At 38.7% G+C, this 24,071-nt stretch overlaps 1 protein-coding gene across 5 annotated transcripts in view; it reads left to right on the forward strand.

The window, feature by feature from the left end:
• Positions 1-24,071, forward strand: part of CORIN (corin, serine peptidase) — a 258,226-nt gene that overhangs the window by 206,099 nt on the left and 28,056 nt on the right. For all 5 annotated transcript variants that reach the window (XM_060188101.1, XM_016184903.2, XM_060188100.1 and 2 more), the window contains 4 exons: positions 5,607-5,720; positions 8,376-8,486; positions 9,532-9,661; positions 22,570-22,686. In XM_060188101.1, the coding sequence (XP_060044084.1) occupies positions 5,607-5,720; positions 8,376-8,486; positions 9,532-9,661; positions 22,570-22,686 (472 nt within the window). The remainder of the gene's footprint in view (positions 1-5,606; positions 5,721-8,375; positions 8,487-9,531; positions 9,662-22,569; positions 22,687-24,071) is intronic.

Raw genomic sequence — 24,071 nt, forward strand, 5'->3', positions numbered from 1 at the left:
CTGTGCAGTAGGAGATCAAACATTTGAGACATGTAAAAGCTTCAATTAGATGAGAACCTAACTAAAATAAAAGGCCTGTATTCATGTATTCCTTTTTTTTTTTCTTTTCAAATGTATTGCATAGGACAGAGAGAGATCTTGAGAGGGGTTGGGGGAGTGGGAAAGAGAAAGACACTTGCAGAACTGCAGGTGGGGAATGCGCATGGTAATATGTGTGTTTAACTGGATGCACCACTACCTGGCTCCAAGAGATCCTATATTTAATCCTTTGTCTCTTTATAAATGGGGGGGGGGGCAAGTGGTGGTGCACTGGTTGAGTGCACACATTACAGTGCACAAGGACCGACCCAGGTGCCAGGCTTCAGCAGGAGAAAGCTTTGGCTGGTGGTGAAACAGTGTTATAGGTGTCTTTCCTTCTCTCTCTCTTTCTCTAAATTTCTCTGTCTCTATTCAAAAATAAATAAATAAAAATTAAAATATAATAAGTGTGGAACTGCATTAATTGCTTCAGTGGTATTAAAATTTGAGGGAAAAAAGTGACTAATAATAGAAAATTAGCATATACTCCCACTGGGGTTATATGAACATAATGAATATGTCTGATGGTTTGGGAGGACATAGTACTTAAAATCAAATAAAAATAATATTGAAAAAGACTGGAATAAAGAGGTTCTGGAAATTTACATTGTGTTTCTTTGACACACCTGCAGCAGAAAATCATGGCAGTCAAATCATGACATTTATGAATGAATTTTAAAAAATCCATACACTAGAGTTTAGCAATATTGTTCTGAAGTGTCTCCTGTTCTTATGGTAAATTGTTTATTGAAGTTGTTTTGATGATGTAATTGCTAATGTAAACAGTTGGGAGAAAACTGTCAATATTGGAAATGTTTTCAGCAGATATTTAGAAGATTTATACAGGTCTGTACTTGATATTACAATTTTGCTTCATAAGAGGGCTACTTAAGTGATAGGGATTTTAGCCACTGAGGGACTCTCAGTCCTCCATTTAGAGACTTCTCCATGACGTGATAAATGGCATGAGGAGAGCACTCTGAAAGGAAAAGCTAACTCAGGAATTGGGAGGACAGCTGAGATTTTTTTGGAGGAAGAGGCAAGCTCCAGGACTTGTGCTGGTTTTGCTACCCCTGTTATTAGGTCTAGAGACCATCACACCTGGTCAAAGGTTCACAGCTTTAGCTTCTATGATTACATTCATGGCCACTTCTTGGGCTATGGTGCTCATCCATGTTCCAAACTGTTCTAACCGCTGCCAGCTCCAGGACTCAGAATCACCTAACCCCTTCCTCTTGTGATGTGCTTTTTTCTGGAGGTTTTTTTCCTTATTTCATGTGACTTAAATGATCAGAACTAACCATCAAGACTATTCATTCTGTATTAGTGTTAACTACTAGATTCCTATGATCCAAGAAGCATCCTCTGTAAGATGATGTGCTATCTTGAATTTTTTGGTTGGGGACAAAGATACCCTAGTCATGGCTGGGAAAAGGACCAGAAAGCTGGATCATGGAAGAGAGTAGCTCCCTAATATAGGAAAGGGGTATAAATATTGTTGACTGTAAACCTCATCGATTTGTTGTGATCTGGGGCCCATATTCAGCTTAGGAGCCTATGTGACCTCTGCATCCCTGTAGATCTGAGCTCACATTCTGTGGTCATGAGTAGGAACATCCAGGTTGCCCCAATATTGACCCATCTTCCTCAGGTGTAGCACAGAGTATGTTGTCCAGCCTACCTTCGGAGGATGGAACATTCTCTACCATTGTTGATCCAAGTTAAGGGCAAGGTCCTATGGGGGCCCACAAAGGGTTCTGTTTTGTTGTTCCTGATAGAAATGACTGGTAACAAAAAATTTAAAAAAGAAAAAAAGGAAAAAAAATTAGAGTAACAAGACCTCTCTAATAAAATGTAACCATACCTGATCTATTCCAACCTTCTGAAAGGATCATGGTAGCACTGAAAACTCAAAAAAAAAAAAAAAACAAAGATACCCTAGCATAGCTAGGACATAGCTAGGACATACCTCAGTCAGGATAACCTGCTTCACAGAACCTTTGTGAAAATGAAAGAGTAAAGCTTCCCACACTTAGGGTGACTGAACATTCAGGAATTCTTCCATCTTGGGGTTGAGTGGGTTCCTGGAAAGAGGGATATTTAGCATTAAACTTGGGAGGTTCTAGCCAATTTCTGTTGAATTGATCCCTTTAATAACACACTGTGTCCTCTGGGAGTGTCTGTTGTTACCTCTCAAAGGTAGACATTATTCTGATGACAAGTTAGTAGTTTAATACCCTACAACTTCATGAACATTCTATCCAATCCATACCTGTTTTTCATTTGTGCAGAACTGTAATTTCAAAAAGGAGATATTAGGCCATGCAAACTTTGATTAGAAAAGAAGTAAAAATGAGGACACAGAACTCTGATGGTGGGAATGGTGCAGAATTACACTCCTGTTATCTCATAATTTTGTAAATAAATATTAAACCACTAATAAAAAAGAAAAGTAATACCACAAATAATTAAAGCTTTTACAGTACCATTTAGTCTCCTATTACACATATATTTCTGATATATTTTATTCATTTTAATGTGAGAGATATATAAAGAAAGAGACACAAAGAAAGGGAGAAGAGAAAGAAATAGATAATCCTGAGCACTACTCAGCTCTGGCTTATGGTGGTTCTGGGGATTGAATCTGGAACTAACTACATGAACATCTGTTTAGTAGATTTGGAAATTGTGATTCAGGGAAGTTAAGTAACTTACCCAAGGTCACACAGCTAATGTGATTGAAGCTAGCATTCAGTATGGTGTTTAACTGCTTAGTTGTGGCTTGCTCACTCCCATCCCTTTATGTATGCTTTATATTCTCATTTAGCAGGGAAATGCAATTCTTGATCTGAATTTTCTCCAGTACCATCGCACCTCCCCTGTGGTACCTGAGCTTGAACCCAGTCAGCTACATGGCGATACAGGCGCTCTACCTGGTGTGATACCTGTCCTGCTCCATAAGTGTATCTTTCTTTTTGCAGCTGTGCTTTGAAGTAGTTATTAATGTTCACTAACTCCGTTTTCTCACTTATAAAGTGGCAATCAGCACACTGACACTGTTGCGTAACTATAAAGAGGAAAACTAATGTCTAAAATGGGGCTAGATAGTGACTAATAAAGGCCAGCTCTTACTATCAATGTTACTTTTTGAGAAGATGCAGGCTTTATGTTCCAAAAGATCTACTTCTGTAGTCTTTTCTTGCTCATCCCCAACAATTCCCTACATACTCCTTACGAAGGTACTTTATGGGCAGTCAGCTATAGCTCATGATATTTTCTTTCATCCTCTGGTAAGCACATGTTGCTTTTGGTGACAAGAGAAGCAGCCCCATGAGAGCTCAGCAGGCAACATGGGTTGACCCCTCTTCTCGGTTTCCCTGGCTTCTGGTGCAGTGAGCAGGCATTGCCATTGGACAGGCACTGGACTATGGAGGGCAGACTTTCAGAATAGTCCCAGGGACTATCCATGCCAGGAAATTCCAAATCATGTATATATCCTTGGTTAGTTGAAAACTTGAAATATTTCTGTGACTTCCTAAAATGGACATCACTGGGTCAAGGTTATTGTATATGTATATTTAGTAAAGAACTCATCACTTCCTATATATTTGGATGATGAAATACTTTAAGCCCAATGTTAAGTGATAGTAAAGATTTCTCTTATTTTTATAGCTATTTTCAATGAAGAATTTTTTTATATTTATTTATTTTCCATTTTGTTGCTCTTGTTGTTTAACATTGTTGTGGTTATTGATGTTGTTGCTGTTGGATAGGACAGAGAGAAATGGAGAGAGGAGGGGAAGACAGAGAGGAGGAGAGAAAGATAGACACCTGCAGACCTGCTTCACCACTTGTGAAGCGACTCCCCTGCAGGTGGGGAGCTGGGGGCTTGAACCGGGATCCTTATGCTGGTCCTTATGCTTTGCGCCACCGCCCGACTTCTCAATGAGGAATTTTTTGGGGGGGGAATGCAGTTTTTTTTCCCTTATAATGAATTCCAAGAAATTTGATGCATGGGATGGGAAATTCACATAGTGGTTATAGAAAAGGTTTTCATGTCTAAGACTCCTGGGTCCCACTGTAAGCCATAACTTAGCCATGCTATGGTAAGTAAGTGAATGAGAGAGAGAGAGAGAGAGAAAGAGTGAGAGAGAGAGAGAGAGAGAGAGCAGAAGGAGGAGGAGGAGATGGAGGAGGATTACTAAGAAGAAAAAAATTTGAAGTACTCATCAACAAAATTCTCTGAAATGTTTTCATTATGTTGTACTTGTCCCTATGAGAGAGCGTTTTTACATTTATTGATTTATTTTTCCTCTTGTTGCCCTTGGTTTTTATTGTTGTTGTAGTTAGTGTTGTTGTTATTGATGTCATCATTGTTGGATAGGACAGAGAGAAATGGAGAGAGGAGAGGAAGACAGAGAGGGGGAGAGAAAGACAGACACCTGCAGACCTGCTTCATCACCTGTGAAAGCGATTCCCCTGCAGATGGGGAGCTGGGGGCTCGAACCGGGATCCTTCTGCTGGATCTTGTGCTTCACGCCAGGTGTGCTTAACCCGCTGCGCTACTGCCTGACTCCCCAGGGAGCATTTTTAAAGGAACTCCTTTAAAATGTCTTACATTTCACTTACTTTAAACCATATTACCTTTTATTTTAAAATGAGAGAATTTTTTTTTCTTCTGTGAAACTAGGTTCCATTTAAAACACATGTTGAGGGCCTGCTAAGTCTTAGCCATTGTTCTGGACAAGACAGTAGAAGTACTACAAAATCAATATGCCATGTGGTATCTTCCTCACACATGTGAGAGTGATGAGGACCATGGATCCAACTGAAATACTGAGAACACACTAGACTCAGCATATTTAACAAAGGAAATACACATATTAAATGTATTTGATCCAAATGGCATTTGTTAACCTCATAGGCAATAGTTCAAGCTTATCTCAGGACTGTGTAATGCCAGTTTGTTGACTTCTCGCATTAATTGGTAAAGATTCTAACTTTGGATCTTCTACCACATCACTAAAGGAATGGCTTTCATACCTGGCCCTTAAACTGGTTTTATAGGTACTTGGCAAAGACATTTTCTAAAACACACAGATGGCCTCAACATTTGTTGACTGAACTTACATTTTACAATAATATGCATTTATATCACTGAGTTTTGGCATATTTTGTTAAAAACATAACCATCATTTTATAGACGAGTCTTGTGTGTTGGCAGATTGACTCAGAAAACAGAAAAGAACAGCTAAAGATGAATGTGAATGAATACTTGTTTTTTCATTTTTTTCACCGCACATATGTCGTTTTTAATCTTTTCTTAGGAAAGTTGTTCTATTTATATTGTGATATGAGGATTGTTGAGTCTATTTCCAAAATTATATTTTTATGGAATACAGGAGTCAATACTCTTTAAGGAAAAGTAAATGATTCCTTTAGGCTGCCTTTTTCAGAACTGCTTGATTGAATTCATCATTGTGTTCACCTCCACAAATATCACAAATAACCTTTCTTTTTATTTCCAGGCTGTAAAGAGAGAGATCTTTGGGAATGTCCATCCAGTAAACAGTGTTTGACGCACTCAGTCATATGTGATGGCTTCCCAGACTGTCCTGATGACATGGATGAAAAAAACTGCTGTGAGTGTTTACATGAGTTGGTCATCAAGATGTTTCCTTTTCTTCAAATTCAATTTCATTTATGTTGTATAGAAACAGAGAAATTGAAAGGGAAAAGGAAGATAAGGAGAGAGAAAGAGAGAGACATGCAGTACTGCTTCATCACTTATGAAACTAGCCACAGATAGTATGGGGGGTGGTTGAACCTGAGTCCTTGTACGCTGTAATATGTGCTCTTTACCAGATGTGCCACAGCCCAGCCCAGGATATTTTCTGTTTATATACTTAATAAGATCTTATTTTGAACTTAAGTCAGAAATTTAGAAATATGCATAATGAGTCTTCATAAGTTCATACCTTTTAATCAAAACTCCAATTAGAAAAAATATTCCAAGAAGACAGTCAAGGGACCAACAAGTAGTCCAGCCAGTGTAACACATGCTTTACCATGTGTGATGCCCTGGGTTTGAGTCCCAGTCCCACATGCAAGCACCATAGGTGGAACTAAGAAGTTCCATGGATGGCAGAGGAGTATTGTGGGGTCTTTCTCTCTCTCTCTCTTTCTCTATCTCTCTCTCTCTCCCCCCCCCTTCTCCACTTTTTTTCCTCTCTTCCTTGCTAAAAGAAAAGGTTGATAAAATAGACATAGGGAGGCTGCTCAGTGGTATCCTGCATGTTTGAAGCTTTCAGTTCATTCCCTAGCACTGCATAAAAAATAATAGTTATCCTAGCATTATTTATAACATTAAAATTTTAAATGCCCCAGCTATCCAAAAATAGAGACAATAAAACAAAATAGTATGTAAACATTAAGAATCAAATTAAAGGGACTGGGCACTGGCACACGATGTTAAGCGCACGTATTACTGGATCTGGGTTCAAGCCCCCAGTGTTCACCTGCAATGGAAAAATTTCATGAGTGATAAAACAGTGCTATCGATGTCTCTCTGTCTCTCTCTTCTTCTCTATCCCTCTTCCTTCTCATCTGCCCTCTGTTCTAGCAAATAAGATTAAGTTAAAAAATGCTAAACAAAACAAAGAAATTAAAACTATATTAAAAATAAAATTAAAGAAAAACATCTACTGACTTATTATACATTGTTAAATAAATAAAGCAAACTGTAAAGTATTATGCATATTATTGTCCTAAATTTTGAAAATAGATATTATTGTATCAAGGGGGAAATGATCCAAAGATTCACAACTCTAATCCCTGGGTGGTTGGATTTTTTTTTAATGAAATAAGAGAGGAGAAAAGAATGGAAGAGAGGAGAGGAGAGGAGAGGAGAGGAGAGGAGAGGAGAGGAGAAGAGAGGAGAAGAGAGGAGAAGAGAGGAGAAGAGAGGAGAAGAGAGGAGAAGAGAGGAGGAGAGAGGAGAAGAGAGAAAGAAAGGAAACATGTTAGGTAGATGATTTGGGAGTTTTACTGTGATTTTTAAAAATACTCAAGAGAGAACTCATATGTGACTCATAAAGCCATTTAATAGTAGAGATTAAGAAGAAACATATCCATATATTTGGGTAGAGCTTGTTTTCCTCTAATGTCTGCTCATTGACAAGTTTTGCTTATACCAATTCATTTTTTATTAGTGACTTAATATTGATTTACAAAATTACAAGGTAACAGGTGTAATTCCACCACCAGGGTCCTATGGTCCCATATTCCCTTCACTAGATGCTACAGTCATTCTCCCAAGGTCACAGATATGGATTGAGTATAATTTCTATAGCTATAGTTATATATATATTTGCCCTTTTAATTTATTTTTTAATTTTTAATTTCTTTACTTGGGGATTAATGGCTTAGTCGACAATAAAATATAATCATTTGTGCATGCATAACATTTCCCAGTTTTCCACATAACATTTCAAACCCTCCCCTCCACACTCCAGAGTCTTTTACTTTGGTACAATACACCAAGCCCTTTTTATTTTTATGTTTTTTTTCTTTTTTATTATTAGTGATTTAATAATGATCAACAAGATTGTGGGATAAGAGGGGTACAATTCCCACCACTAGGGTTCCCTCCATTGGAAGTTTTCCTTTTTTTTTTTTTAGTGTTTTTTCATTATCTTTATTTATTTATTGGATAGAAACAGCCAGAAGTTGAGAAGGGAAGGGAAGATAGAGAGGAAGAGAGACAGAGAGACACCTGTAGCCCTGCTTCACTACTCATGAAGCTTTCCCCCTACAGATGGGGACAGGGGCTTGAACTTGGGTCTTTGCACACTATAGTGTGTGTATTTAATCAGGTGTGCCACTGCCTGGGCCCAGGTAACTTTTTTTTCCTTTAAGATAGAGGGAGAATAAGACACGCACACACACACACACACACACACACACACACACACACACACACCACACACCACACACACACACACACCAAGGAGAGAGTCTAGAGCATGGGAGTGATTGGATTCATGCCACAAGCATGCTTAAACACTAACTCCAAGACATCTTTTTCATTTTTTAAGACCAAGGAAATACAAAAACAAACAAACGAACAAAAAAGGAAACAAGAAACCTTTAACATTACTTTGGAAAATACATCAGATATATAATCACACTGTTTCTTTCTTCCGTGCTCTTACTGGCAGTTAACAAATGTGCATATTAGTGATATCATGTTTATTTCTAACATGTTCTTGCCTTCTCACCCCTGTCTCCCATGCCAGCATTTTGCCAAGATGATGAACTTGAATGTGTCAACCATCAATGCGTGTCACGTGACCAGTGGTGTGACGGCCAGGCAGACTGCTTAGACAGTTCAGATGAATGGAACTGTGGTGAGCTACTAGTTTCTGCCATCTGTTGTACACTGGAATGCCTGTCAGCCGTTTAAATTAAATGAATCCTAAATGATTTCACAGATGTGACTAGCCAAGCTCATCTATTTTGCTTTACTATTATGAAAGCTGTCGGTGGTGATTCATTTGCCATTTCTAAGTGACAGAACATCTCCCCTCCCCAAGTTACTTCTGTTTCTGAAATCTCTATATGTAAAAATATTTGAGTTCAAATTTCCATGAACTTATAACTCCCGGAGTAAATTTTAAAACTCTTGATTCCCACTTGTTTTGTCCATTTATTTCTGTCCTTAAATTATTAATACCTACTGGAATAGGGCACTGGAGTGACCCTTTCAACTGTCCTATGCTCTTATTCCAGAACCAAATGGATCTTGTATTTCTCCCCTTGCATGAGTAGCACTTAATCACATCTCCCGCCTGTATCTATAATGTTAGAACTTGTCATCTTGAGTTTCATTTTTGTCCCGCACTCATTATAGTTTCTATTCCCTCAGCTCACATTTTACTTCTTTATACTAGCAAGCCAAATCCTATCATGCATACTGTGATTGTATTGAGTTCAAAAATGATCTGTCATTTATGAAGTATGGAAAATGTTCTTTTTTAAAATAGAAATTAGTACATATACCAAATTAATCTTTAATAGCACTTTTATACATGTGGATTCTCATATACTTTCTTAGAAAGTATTTAAGTTAAGTTCCAAATAGCTTCTGAAAACTATACAAATAATTGAGTAGACTCATGGTAGTGGGCCCTGCTGCCTCTGGCTGTCTTCTAACTAATGAAGTTAATAACTGCCTGACTTGGGGACCATTTCTAATTTATTTTTAATCCTTTGCCAAATTGAGAGCAGTATTTTACATAGGGTGGAACCTCACCAACTGATTCTTGGCTGAAATAAATAAAAAGTGAATGCATGCAAGGGAAACAACAGCATGTAAAATTATCATTTGATTTCATGAAACAAAGTTTTTTTTAACTAGGATTTCCCCCCCTCCACCTTTTTTTTTTCCCTCAGTGACCCTGTCTAAAAATGTGAACTCCTCTTCATTCCTCACTGTTCACAGATCTGCCGTGGAACACCAAGTGTGTGTGGATGGCTGGCAGGAGACATTGAGTCAGCTAGCCTGCAAGCAGATGGGTTTAGGGTAAGGTCAGTAGTTTGGAGCACTGATGAATATCTCAGAGGACTTCACGGTACTTAGCAATAATATCTTCCTTATGAATGCAGAGTGAGTTAGTGTTCTCAAGCAGATCCTTCAAAGCACAGGAAATGAATCAGGTGAGAGTACTGCATTTAATTACAGGCACCTGCTCTGAAGTGTATGGGTTTGAAAGTTAACTTTGATGAAGCCACTAAAATTAAATAAAGTAATTACATTTTAAGTACTTCTGAAATGAACTGCTTTCGTTATTTATAAAGATATTAAGATAGTTTCCTCTGAGAAAGCTGGATGGGAAGTCTTGTAATTCCCCCCCCCCATGGTTATTGAAAATTTCTTCTTAAGCAATACACATTTTTTAAATAAGTTGAGAAGTAGAACTTAAGTTGCTGGTGTTTCAATCTACTGTAAATAATACAGGATATGTAAGTTAGGAAACAGTTCACCATTTTTGCTTTTTAGTAGGATGAATGGACACTCACTCTGACTTGATACAATACACTGAAATGGATACTTTGAAGGTTTCATACATATTATGTGAGGATTTTTCAGTTATATTGAGATGAAAAGCAATAATTAATGGTCTTAGAATGCTTGTGAATGTGTATATGTATTTACATATACATATAAGTACATAAACACACACATAAATTTATTTTGCCACTGATGTATGTGAGATGTGGGAAAATCTAGAAAGGAGAAGAATAGGATAAAGGAATTAAATATTCTAGTGTAAAAACTGATTTAGTGTCATTATTCAGAATTCCACTGATCATACTTGAAACAATGTTCTATTAATGAACCATCCAATTATGGGGTAGTAATTAGTGTATTTTTGTTATCCCAGTTTGAGGAATTACATAAATCCCAGCATCCTCAGATCATTTCCCCCATGCAGAGGCCCACATCTTGGGGGCTGGGCAGTGGAACACCTAGTTCAGCATACATGGTATCCAGCATAAGGATCCTAGTATGGACCAGCCCCACCCGCCCCCACTTGCAAGGGTTCTGCTTCACAAGGGGTAAAACAGGTCTGCAGGTATCTATCTCCCCATCCTCTCTCAATTTCTCTCTGTCCTAGCTAATAAAAATTAGAGGGGGTGGAGGGAAAGAGATACCAGGAGCAGTGGGTTCATAGTGCTGATACCAAGACCCAGCAATAACCCTGGTGGCAAAAAAAAAATAATAAAAGACCCACATAGTTAGAAAATCCAGTAACTGATGTAATCTATAATTAGAGAATTTTGTTTGCCAGAGCAGAAAAATTTTATTCCCCAATGTCTATTAAATTATACTTCATTTTCATAACTTCCTCCTTGTGTCTGTGTGGAATGGGATATGATTGTGATCAGATACAAATGAAAAGTCTTTTGAATAGGATTTATGTCTCTTCATGTTATTTCTTTTTTAAAATTTTTATTTATTAAAAGGAAACACTGAAAAAAACATAGGATAAAAGGAGTACAACTCCACACAATTCCCACCACTGGAACTCCATATCCCATTCTCTCCCCTGCTAGCTTTCGTATTCTTTAACCCTTTGGGAGTATGGACCCAGGGTCATTATGTGGTGCAGAAAGTGGAAGGTCTGGCTTCTGTAACTGCTTCCCCACTAAACATAGGAGTTGACAGGTTGATCCATACTCCCATCCTGTTTCTTTCTTTACCTAGTGGGGTGGGACTCTGGGGAAGCAGGGCTCCAGGATGCATTGGTGGGTTTGTTTGCCCAATGAAGTCTGGTTGGCATCATGGTATTATCTGGAACTGGGTGGCTAAAAAAAGACTTAACATATAAAGCCAGACAAATTGCTGATTAATCATGAACCTAAAGGCTGGAATAGTTCAGATGAAGAGTTGGGGGTCTCTGTTTTTTAAACAGTTAATTGTCCTATTTTAGTTATATTCCAAAGACCTCATGACTATACTAGGTTTCCTTCCTTTCTTCCTTCCTTCCTTCCTTTCTTCCTTCCTTCCTTCCTTCCTTCCTTCCTTCCTTCCTTCCTTCCTTCCTTCCTTCTTCCCTCCCTCCCTCCCTTCCTTCCTTCCTTCCTTTCTTTTATCCTGAGCCTGACATCTGATATGCAGGTGGATCCAAGTTGTTGTCTGGGGAGATGATGTCATGGCTGGAAAAAGGACCAGAAAGCTGGATCAGGGAAGAGGTAGCTCCCAAATATGGGAAAGGTGTATGAATATTGTTGACTGTAAACCATATGAATTTGATGTGCTCTGGGGCCCATATTCAGCTTAGGAGCCTATGTGACCTCTGCATCCCTGTAGATCTGAGCTCACATTCTGTGGTCAAGAGTAGAAATGTTCCAAGCTGCCTCAATTTCAGGACCCAACTTCCTCAGGTGGAACATAGAGTATGTTGTCCAGCTTCCCTTCAGAGGATGGAACATTCTCTCCCATTTGTTGAACCACATTGAGGGTGAAGTCCTATGGGGGCCCACACAGTGGTCTATTGTGTTGTTCCTGATAGAGATGACCAGTAACAATGGAGAGAGGGATCTATTCAAAGTCTAGGTCCATCATGTCTGAGGATCTCAGGACTCCCCGACTAGGGCCCCAGCTGATGGGGTGGCCTGATAGTGACTAAAGAGTCATTGTTAAAGTATGCCAGTTTCTTGCCCTTATTTAGCTTTTGCAGTCCTTGCTTTGATAAGGTTAGTTTTGGAGTGAGTGAGGGAAGTATAATAGGAAGTAGGTGAGGAGGGTATATAAGTCTAAGTAGACACTACTTCATTAATAGGGAAACTTGGTTACATAGTAACATATAATTCTTTAGAGAGTTCTGAAGGAAAGTTGGAACTACAAAAATTTTACAACAACAAAAAATTCTCTTGATAAACCACCTTGTTGTGTTGCAACTAGAAGGGCCTTTTTTGAAATAGCCTACGTCTTTTTATTTTATATGTTTTTATATTACAGAATTACATGTCAATGGGGGGTTGAATCCACACCATACCCTCCACCAGAGTTCTAAGTTTTCACTCTCTCCACTGCAATCACCACTGTTCCCCTAAAGTTTTAGACATGGGCCAACCATCTTCTCTACAACTGTCTGTCCACATTTATACATAATTACCCCTTCTTTTTCTGATTCACTCCTCTCTTTCCCTTTAAGACACTCATGACATCATTACTAGCTCCATATGTCCCTCTCCTTTTCCTTCTCTCTCTCTGGGTGCTGATGGAGCTGGAGTGCAGAGTCCTCTTATCTTCATCCTATCACTTCTCCCACACTGGGAGTATGGATCAAGGTTGTTTATGGGGAGCAGAAGGTAGGTGTTCTGGCTTCTGTAGCTGCTTCTCCACTGAGCATGGGCATTGACAGGCCGATTCATATCCCGAGCCTGTTTCTATTTCTCCCTAGTGGACCAGAGTTCTAGAGAGGTGAGGGTCCAGGAAACACTGGTGAGGTCATCTGCCTAGAGAAGTTGGGGTGGAGTCATGATAGCATCTGCAGCCTACTGTCTGGAAGGTGGCATAACCTAAGTTGAAACAAAATGGTTAATGAACAAGAATCAGACAGTAATAGCATACTTTCTTTATTATATATATTTCATATTTAGTTAAAATAATTTTTATAGTGTAGCACATATAGCATGAACTTACCATTTTAGGCATTTTTAAAAGGTACAGCTCAGTAGCATTTAGTTTTTTTTTTTCAAGGTTATATAGAAATTACCGTCAGCTTCTTTCACTTAGCATAATATTTTAAATTATTTTTATTACATTCATTTATTTATTGGATAGAGTCAGCCAGAAATCAAGAAGGAAGGGATAGATAGATAGATAGATAGATAGACAGACATAGACAGACAGACAGATATAAAGAGAGACCTGCAGACCTGCTTCATTACTCATGAAATTTCACCCTTCAGGTTAGGGTTGAGGGATTGAACCTGGGTCCTTGTACATTGTAACATGTGTGCTCAACCAGGTGCACCACCACCCAGCCCTCACTGTTTTGACTCACAAATGTATTAGTACTTTGCTCTTTTTTATAGCTGAACATTATTCTAGTGCATGGATATATCACATTTTTTAAATCTACTTATTCACTAATAGACATTTGGTGTTTTCCACCTTTTGTTATTATATACATATTGAGCTGTTTTTAAATCTCACTTTTAATATCTCCTTAATATGGAGGAGAATGCAAATTTCAATGATTTAGATTTTTAGATATTTCAAATTTAAGTACTTTAAAATATTTTTTTAACATTTTTATTATTTTATTTATTGGATGGAGACAGAGAGAGATCCAGAGGGAAGGAGAGAAGAAGAGAAAGACACCTACAGCCCTGCTTCACCACTTGTGAAGCTTTCACCTGCAGGGGTTTGAACCTGGATCCCTGTGCATTGTAACATGTGCAGTCAGTTATGTGTGCCACCACCTGGCCCCAATAAATTTATGTTTTAAAGATACTTTCATTTCATAAATGGACTAGAAGAATCTGAAAGAATAGGATGGTTGGAAAACAATAATCATTATTTGACTGAGGTAATGATTAGCAGTCCAAAAACATAAGTAAAAAAGGTAATTTTTGCTGGGAAATTGTGCAGATGCAGTCACATCTGCCATGTTGCCCCCTCAGGCTACTGCTAGTTCCCGCAAGAGTTGGGACATTCTCGGAGTGCCTGTTCCGCCATGTTGTGCCCTCAGGGCATTGTCTATTTCCTTGAGTTACTCCTCCCCCATCCCATTCTCACGAGAGTTATTATCCTATCCCAGAGTGCTATGGTTACTCCTCCCCCTTCCCATTCTCACAAAAGCTGCTCCTATAAAAGCCCTTCTTCTTCCGCAGCTCGTTCTCTTGCCAGGCTTCACCTCTCTTGCCAGCGGTTCATCTCTCTTGCCGGTGCTCCACTTCAGTGTCTAGACGCAGGAAAGGTTGCTGCTTGAGGCAGCCATTTTCGCTACCTCCACGTGGCCCAACCTGTTTCTCTCGTGCCCAACTCTGAGGTGCCAGCACAAATAAAGATTTGTGTTCCCTCTTCGGCCCGGACCTCCTCTCTCTCTTCTCTGTGGCGCCGAACAACAAATTTTAGTGTTTTTGCACATTTGATTGCCTTCAGATTTATTCATCAGTGAACTTGAGTAGCTCACGAATAGATAGACATTTGGGAACCAGACAAGAGCAGTAATGACAGTGATAGTAACATGGCACGTGCTCATTTTGCAGAATGGATAGCCAAAGAAACTGCCCTATTACCAATGTCTCTGAAGATCAGCTGCTCTTATGCAAATTCTAAATTCTGTCACTGGTGCCTCAAGTTCACTTTATATAGTTTTGAACCTTTAGGTTATTTTCTCTGATACAAAGTCCTTAATAGGTGGATCTGTCTAGACGTAACTAGTCATTATCCTACCCTCCATCAGCCAAAGGGAGTGGAAAGGAAATAGCTATCCTATTTTGTTTTCAGGAGTGGAGTTTCCATTCCTCTGACCTGCCTTTATGTTGTCAAATGCGCTCTGCATCAGAAGCTTGAGACTGAAAAAATAGCTTCAACTAATTCTACTCAGTGTCCCCCTGCTGTTTCTGAGCATTTGCTAGTGGCCTTGAACTAGGATAGACAGACTATGGGGAATGAGGGAATGGAAAGGTAAATAATACCATTATCAAACAGTTGTAGGAGATGGGGAAGACAAATGTATAAACTACCAACATTAAGTTAGAGAAAATTCCAGACTTGTTTTCATCTGAGAGTGGCTTATTTACAAGCACATGCCATTCCTAATAAAGTTACATAGCAAAATATTTAATCCTATTATTATCTTGATACTATAGTGTAAAGTAATCAAATTATTTATTAATCCAGTAACCACTTATGGAGAAAAGCATTGTAATGTGTTCACAACCAATATACCCTAACTCCAAATAGGAGTCAACTTCTCCACTGAGCATGGGCATTGACAGGCCGATCCATACCCCCAGCCTGTTTTTATTTTTCCCTAGTGGACCAGAGTTCTGGAGAGGGCACATTGAAAGTCCTTGAAAAGGGCACATTTTGGAGCTAGTCTATCACAAAATCCAGGTCTACCCCAAATCGCATGTTTTGCTGGGATACTACTTGAAATGCTCTCATGGAAGACACAGTTGATTAAAAACACCTGCATGTGAGCTTTTCAGCTACAAATTATACCCTCCGTGTCTAACAGCACAAATGCTGAACTCTCAGTTGAATACTTGTTCAAATAAGAAGACTCATAATTCTTTGGTGAATCTGCAAAACCTTTTACCCCCCCTCCCATCTACAAATACTTCTAATATTCATCCCAGGTTGGATGTATGATGACTATGTCACTAAACAAAGATATAACTCAAGCATCTTAATTCTCATGACAGTATATTGACTTTGCTACTTGCATGTTCAGTATCAAAAACACATGGGGATTTATTTTATCAATGATAAAAATCAGAATTTAGACTGCCTTAATACTTGCCTAATGCTTAGATGAGACATCTGGTAATTGAGCAGGCTAGTGTAAAGACATGTGACTTTTTGTGTCTCTTAAATCCACATGCGCCATTGCTCTATAAAGTTAGATTATCTAGGAACAGACTGTACTATTTTTGCAGGAATTCCACTGTTGACTTTATTGCAACTTTCTTTACTTCCAGCCATTTAAAGTTGTTCAACAGAAAAAAAAATTTCCTTTGTGGGACCCCCATAAGATCTTGCCCTCAACTTGGATCAACAATGGTAGAGAATGTTCCATCCTCTGAAGGGAGGACGGACAACATACTCTGTGCTACACCTGAGGAAGATGGGTCGATATTGGGGCAGCTTGGAACATTCCTACTCATGACCACAGAATGTGAGCTCAGATCTAGAGGGATGCAGAGGTCACAAAGGCTCCTAAGCTGAATATAGGCCCCAGACCAAATCAAATTGATGGGGTTTACAGTCAACAATATTTATATCCCTTTCCGATATTAAGGAGCTACTCTCTTTGCTAATCCATCTTTCTGGTTCCTTTTCCAGCCATGACATTATATCCTCAGACAACAGCTTGGACCCACCTGTATATCAGATTTCAGGCTCAGGGAAAAAAAAAACAAACTAGTATAGCCACAGGCCTTTTGAATATAACTAAAATTTGCCCACTAGCTATATACAAAATAGAGGACCCCCAGCTCTTCATCTGCATTATTCCAGCCTTTAGGTCCATGATTGTTAAACAATTTGTTTGGCTTTGTATGTTAACTCTCTTTTCAGCCACCAGGTTCCAGATACCATCAGGATGCCGGCCAGGCTTCCCTGGACTGAAGACCCACCAATGTGCCCTGGAGCTCCGCTTCCCCAGAGACCCACCCTACTAGGGAAAGAGAGAGGCAGGCTGGGAGTGTGGATCAACCTTTCAATGCCCATGTCCAGTGGAGAAGCAATTACAGAAGCCAGACCTTCTACCTTCTGCACTGCATAATAACCCTGGGTCCATACTCCCAGAGGGATAAAGAATAGGAAAGAGTCGGGAGGTAGTGTAGCAGGTTAAGTGCACGTGGCGCAAAGCACAAGAACCAGCATAAGGATCCCTGTTCAAGCCCCCGGCTCCCCACCTGCAGGGGAGTCGCTTCACAGGTGGTGAAGCAGGTATCTGCAGGTATCTGCAGGTATCTGTTTTTCTCTCCCCCTCTCTGTCTTCCCCTCCTCTCTCCATTTCTCTCTGTTCTATCCAACAATGATGATATCAATAACAACAACAATAATAATTACAGCAACAATAAAAAAAGGCAAGGGCAACAAAAGGGGAAAAAAAGAATAGGAAAGCTATCAGGGGAGGGGATGGGATACATACGGAGAGCTGATGGTGGAAACTGTGTGGAGCTGTACCCCTCTTATCCTATGGTTTTGTTAATGTCTCCTTTATATAAATAAAAAATTCATTCAAAGAATGTTCCTGTGTCTTCAACAAAACTTCAAAAAGAGCACCTATTATATTACCTGATGTAAGTGCCTGAAATAAGGGTTTACATTGTAGTTTTTTCCTCAGTTTTACTCCAGAACAATTCTAACTTCAGGTTTCACTCAGAATGAGAAGTATTTAATCCAGAGTGGTTTCCACTGTTGATTGCCTCCCATGAAGCTTAAAGACAGGTTTGGTTCTTTGTATTTGTTCATCTAGTCCAGGTTGCTAAGGACTAACCTGGGAAAGAAATGCAAGATATTTTAGTTGTTATTTAAAAATTGAGATATTATTCAAATTAACTCTTGAAAAGTATTCAGTTCAGTTATTTTTAATATATTCACAAAGGTATACAATAGTATTCACTGCTGCCTAGTAGCAAGGAATTTTTGTCACTTAAAAAGCAAATCTCAAGTCCAAAATCTCAAGTCCATTAGTAGTGACTACACATTTCTCCTATCCTCCAAATCCTGATAAACGCTGATTTATGGGGCTGAGTGGTGGCACACCTGGTTGAGCACACATGTTACAATATGCAAGGATCCAGGTTCGAGCCTCCAGTCCCCACCTGCAGGGGGAAAGCTTTGCAAGTGGTGAAGCAGTGCTGCAGGTATCTCTGTTTCTCTCCCTCTCTGTCTGCCCCCTTCCCTCTCAATTTCTGGCTGTCTTTAATAAATAAAAATGAAAAATTTAAAAACCACTAATTTCTTTTTTACCATTGCTTTTCTATATTTATTTCACATAAATAGAATTATATATAGTATGTGTTCTTAATCTGGCTTCATTTACTTAGTGTAATGTTTTCAAGGTTTGTACAAGTATTCGCGTGTATTAGTATTTCATTAAAGTTTGTAACTGAATAATGTTCATTGTGCAGATATAGCCACATCTTGATTATTCATTTATCAACTGAGAACATTTGGGTTGCTTCCACTTTGTGGCCCTTATGAATAACATGAGCATTGAAGTACAATTTGTTTTTGAGTCTTATTAATTTTATTTCATTGTCAATGTCTGTTTTCACTTCTCTAGAGTAATTTCCCAGGACTAAAATTACTGGGTTATCACAATTTTGTGGGTTTTTTTTAAAGAACAACCTAACCTAGCTGTTTTCCAAATGGGGGTGCATTATTTTATATTCTCACTAAACATAGTAATATATGAGAGTTTCCTTATCCTTGCCAATATTTGTTATTGTTAAAATAGTAATAACAATCTGACCCAAGAGATCACTGTAATTGTTGTATTGAGGATAGACAAAAGAAAGACAAGGTCAGGAGAAGGAGGACTAATTAGTTTTTTCAAGTAATTAATCCAAGCAAAACATTTTGGTGACTCTGATTGATTATTATGGTAGTAGAGTACATGATGATAAATTATTTTATTCTAATAGATTTTAAAAGTAGAATCAACAAGACTTTTTGACACGTAAAATCTTGATTGGGAGGGGCTGGAAACAGCCAACAAAAAGGATTCTGGGATGTCTTAAAAGCCTTTATCTTGAAATTTGGGAGAAAATGGAGCTAACTTAAACTGAGACATGGAAGATTATCTAGGAATAAAGTTAGGGAGATCAGTGCTGCTTTGGACATGTTAGGTTTTGAATGTCTATTAGGTATCCAAATGGGATATATCTGAACTGGAGATACTTAGTCGAGAATTAGCTGAATGCAGATGACATATAAACTTATGGGCAGTGGCGATAGATAGCATAATGGTTATGCAAACAGACTCAGTTGAGCAGTGCTCTGATAAAAATATTAATAAATAAATAAACAAACAAGTTTATGGGACTAGGTGGAATAACTAAAGCAGTGACCATAGAGTAGTTTCTATAGGATTGAGTCCTAACAAGGATGATAGAAAAGAACTAGCAAGAGATATGAAATACAAAAATCAGTAAGGAGTATGTGATAACACAAAACCCAAGTGAAAAATGTGTAGAAAGAGGTGATGATCAGTTATATCACATGATGCTGAGGAGTCAAGTAAAATAAAGATGGAAAAACATTGGTTTTATCAGTGTTCATGTGAATTGAAATGAATAGTTTTAGTGAAAAGCGGGGACAAAATTCTAAGAGAATGAGAAGAATGAAATAAAATTAGTAAATCTAAAACCAGTGTTGAGGACTTTTTGCTGCAAAGAGGAATAAGAAAATATGGGTTGAAAGGGAAAATGGGCTTTAGAGATGTTTGTGCTTGTTTCCCTGGAAACTCTCAGTATGGCATGGTTGAATTTCTAACAGTGCTCTACCTGCCATCATATGAACATTATGTTCAATGGTGATAGACAGAATGTTTTCATCCTCTCAAAATTCGTGTTAAATCCTAAATCCCAAAGTGATGATAGGGGATGGTGGTCTTGGGAGGCAATCATGACTATAGAAACAGAAGCATATGGATTCACTGATACTGTTTTAATGGGTCATAGGATGACATTTCAAGCAGTAAGAGATTAATTTTTGTGCACAGGAAGCATGCAAGTATTTAAGAATTGCATAGAAAGCAAATTGTTCTGATACTCCTCTCTGTCTGATGATGGATTCCTTAGATTTTCCCATTGATGTCACAGAGATTCAGACTAAATTTTCTTGTTGGAAACTAATAAAGGAAACACACAACATCCCACGTGCAGATGCTCTGTGGAGTCCACCCTTAGAATAACTGAAGGGGCTTTGCCAGTTGAAAGACTAGTATTTGTGATGATTTTTATTTCTATCCACCAGTAATGCAGATCCCAGGGTAAACTGTCCTCCTGATAACAAGTTGCCCTATCAGGACCTGCCCAAAGAATTACTTCATTAAGTCACAAATCTAAAGCTGACCTTCCCCTGTCTTTTTGCCAGTTAAAATATCTGCATTTAGAAAGCTCAAAGACTGTTTTATTGTGCAGACAGGAATTTCCAGGATATGAGTATCACGTGAAACACCATAAATGTTGTGTGTGGCCTCTGACTTCTATGCTTTTCTACCCTACTGTGCCTCTATATAGAGTATGTCTGGAATGGACAAAAAGCCAGATTATCTGAGGTCTGAGGAAAATAAAAATTCTGTTTTGTAGTAGCTTTTATTTATTTTTCTTTTTTCTTTTCTATTTTATTTATAAAAAGGAAACACTGACAAAACCATAGGATAAAAGGGGTACAACTCCACACAATTCCCACCACTAGAACTCCATATCCCATCCCATCCCCTGATAGCTTTCCTATTCTTTAACCCTCTGGGAATATGGACCCTAGGTCTTTGTGAGATGCAGAAGGTAGAGGGTCTGGCTTCTGTAATTGCTTCCCTGCTGAACACGGGCATTTACAGGTCAATCCATACTCCCAGCCTCCCTCTCTCTTTCCCTAGTGGGGCAGGGTTCTGGGGAATCGGAGCTCCAGGACACATTGGTGGGGTTTTCTGTCCAGGGAAGTTTGGTTGGCATCATGCTAGCATCCGGAACCCGGTAGCTGAAAAGAGTTAACATATAAAGCCAAACAAATTGTTGACTAATCATGAACCTAAAACTGGAGTAGTGCAGATGATGAGTTGTGGGGGGGTGTCTCTGGTTTGTAGATAGCTGGTAGGCATATTCCAGTAGCTTTTATAAAGTCTGTTTCCTTCCAGGTACTTTCCTTCACTCTAAAACTAGTTTCTTCTACACTTGGTAGCGTTAGTTGATAGAAATTCAATTTACATATATATATATATATATATATATATATATACATACAGATTGCTTGAGAGAACCAACTGTTTCATGAAGAACAGAAAATTTTACATAAAAACCCACACACTTTTTGAATCTAATGTTTGATGTGCCTGATAACAATATAACCAGACTTATGTGAATGGCCAATCAAGACATTCACAGGAAAGTATTAGAGGTTTAGTGACAAAATAAGGGAAGGGCAAAAACAGTGTTTTCTATCTCCCATCTCTATTTTACAGAGTTCTTCCTAATTTCAGTGCTAAATATTTTATAATACATTGAAAAATTCTAGTACAGCTTTATATTGTCTAGGTTATACTATATGGCCATTGACTGTATTTGATGTACTATTTACTATATGCTAAGATACTGCTATGCTGCAGAATTATAATGATCAAGAAAATAGGAGAAAGCAACATCAGATAAATTTTATTTCTTTTTTATACTTTTAATCCCTGACTAAATGTCATATTTTATAAATATTGACATGTCATATAGCATTTATTAGAATTATGTCATCTCATGAAGTTTAAATACATGTCAGCATAGTGAATGACTAAAGCAATGGTGACAATTGGAGTTTTTATTACTTCAGTAACTTTCGGTAGCTTTGGTGTTGCTGACCCTACTCTATATCAAATTTCTACTATAAATCTCCTTTAGATGTTGACTTACAATATAAAACTTTTTTTTTTTTTTTACCAGAGCACTACTCAGCTCTGGCTTATAGTGATGTGGGGGATTGAACCTGGTACTTTGGAATAAAATTTACTTTTAAGAGAGAATAAGCATTAAATAATTGGGGCCAGGCAGTGGTATACCTGGTGTATCAAAAATATTATCATGCACAAGGACCTGAGTTTGAGCCCCCACTCCCCACTGCAAGGGAGATGCTTCACTAGAGCGAAGCATGTCTGCAGGTGTCTATCTTTTTCAGCTCTTTCAATTTCTCCATCCTATCCAATATAGTAGAAAGAGGGGCCGGGGAATGGACACCAGGATGAATGGATTCATAGTGTCATCACTGAGCTCCAGCAATAACCCTATGAAAAAAAAATAATGGTAATACTGGGCAGGGGTAGATAGAATAATGGCTATGCAAAGAGACTCTCATACTTGAGGCTCTGATGTCCCTAGTTCAACCCCCTGTACCACCATAAGCCAGAGCTGAGCAGTGCTCTAATTAAAAAAAAAAATTATATATATATATATTATATATATGAAGAAGACCTGGCCAAAGACCACTGTGCTTTGATTATTTAACTGATTTTACTCTTCCATCAGGGAGCCATCTGTGACTGAATCAGTACAGGAACAGGAACAATACCTGCAGTGGTTGGTGTTACACTCCAACTGGGAAAGTCTCAATGGAACGACTCTGCATGAATTGTTGGTAAAAGGGTGAGTACGATGTCTTTCACTAAAGCTATATAGAGTGAATTATGGCACCAGAGTTAATTTATTTTATTATTTTTTGTTTCTTTTACTTTATATCTTTTTTTTTATTTAAGAAAGGACAAATTAACAAAACCATAGGGTAGGAGGGGTACAACTCCACACAATTCCCACCACCCAATCTCCATATCCCACCCCCTCCCCTGATAGCTTTCCCATTCTCTATCCCTCTGGGAGCATGGACCCAGGGTCACTGTGGGTTGCAGAAGGTGGAAGGTCTGGCTTCTGTAATTGCTTCCCCGCTGAACATGGGCATTGACTGGTCGGTCCATACTCCCAGTCTGCCTCTCTCTTTCCCTAGTAGGGTGGGTCTCTGGGGAAGCTGAGCTCTAGGACACATTGGTGGGGTCTTCAATCCAGGGAAGTCTGGCTGGCATCCTGATGATATCTGGAACCTGGTGATTGAAAAGAGAGTTAACATACAAAGCCAAACAAATTGTTGAGCAATCATGGACCCAAAGGTTGGAATAGTGGAGAGGAAGTGTTAGGGGAGTACTAATGTTGATGAGTGGGATCATCCCACACTCATTTTTATCTTTCTGACTTAGCTCACTTAACATAATTCCTTCTAGCTCTGTCCAAGATAGGTCAGAGAAGGTGGGTTCATTGTTCTTGATAGCTGCATAGTATTTCATTGTGTATATATAACACAGCTTTCTCAGCCATTCATCTGTTGTTGGGCACCTGGGTTGCTTCCAGGTTTTAGCTATTATGAATTATGCTGCTATGAACATAGGAGTACACACCTCTTTTTGGTTGGGTGTTATGGAGTCCTTGGGGTATATCCCCAGGAGAGTAATTACTGGGTCATATGGAAGGTCCATGTCTAGCCTTCTGAGAGTTTTCCAGACTGCTCTCCACAGAGGCTGGACCAATTTACATTCCCACCAGCAATGCAAAATGGTTCCTCTGTCCCCACATCCTCTCCAGCATTTGTTGCTGCTGTCCTTTTTGATGTATGCCATTCTTACAGGAGTGAGGTGGTACCTTAGTGTTGTCTCAATTTGCATTTCTCTGACAATCAGTAACCTAAAGCAGTTTTTCATATGTTTGTTAGCCTTTTGGATCTCCTCTGAGGTGAATGTTTTGTTCATATCCTCTGCCCATTTGTGGATGGGGTCATTTGCTTTTATGGTGCTAAATTTGCTGAGCTCTTTATATATTTTGGTGATTAGTTTCTTGTCTGATGTATGGCATGTGAAGATCTTCTCCCATTCTGTGAGGGGTTTCTTTGTTTGTTTAATAGTTTCTTTGGCTGTGCAGAAGCTTTTCAATTTGATGTAGTCCCATTGGTTTGTTTCTGCTTTAGTCTTCCTTGCAGTTGGGTTTGA

The sequence above is a fragment of the Erinaceus europaeus genome, chromosome 3 (assembly GCF_950295315.1).
Source record: "Erinaceus europaeus chromosome 3, mEriEur2.1, whole genome shotgun sequence".
In the NCBI taxonomy this organism is placed as follows: domain Eukaryota; kingdom Metazoa; phylum Chordata; class Mammalia; order Eulipotyphla; family Erinaceidae; genus Erinaceus; species Erinaceus europaeus.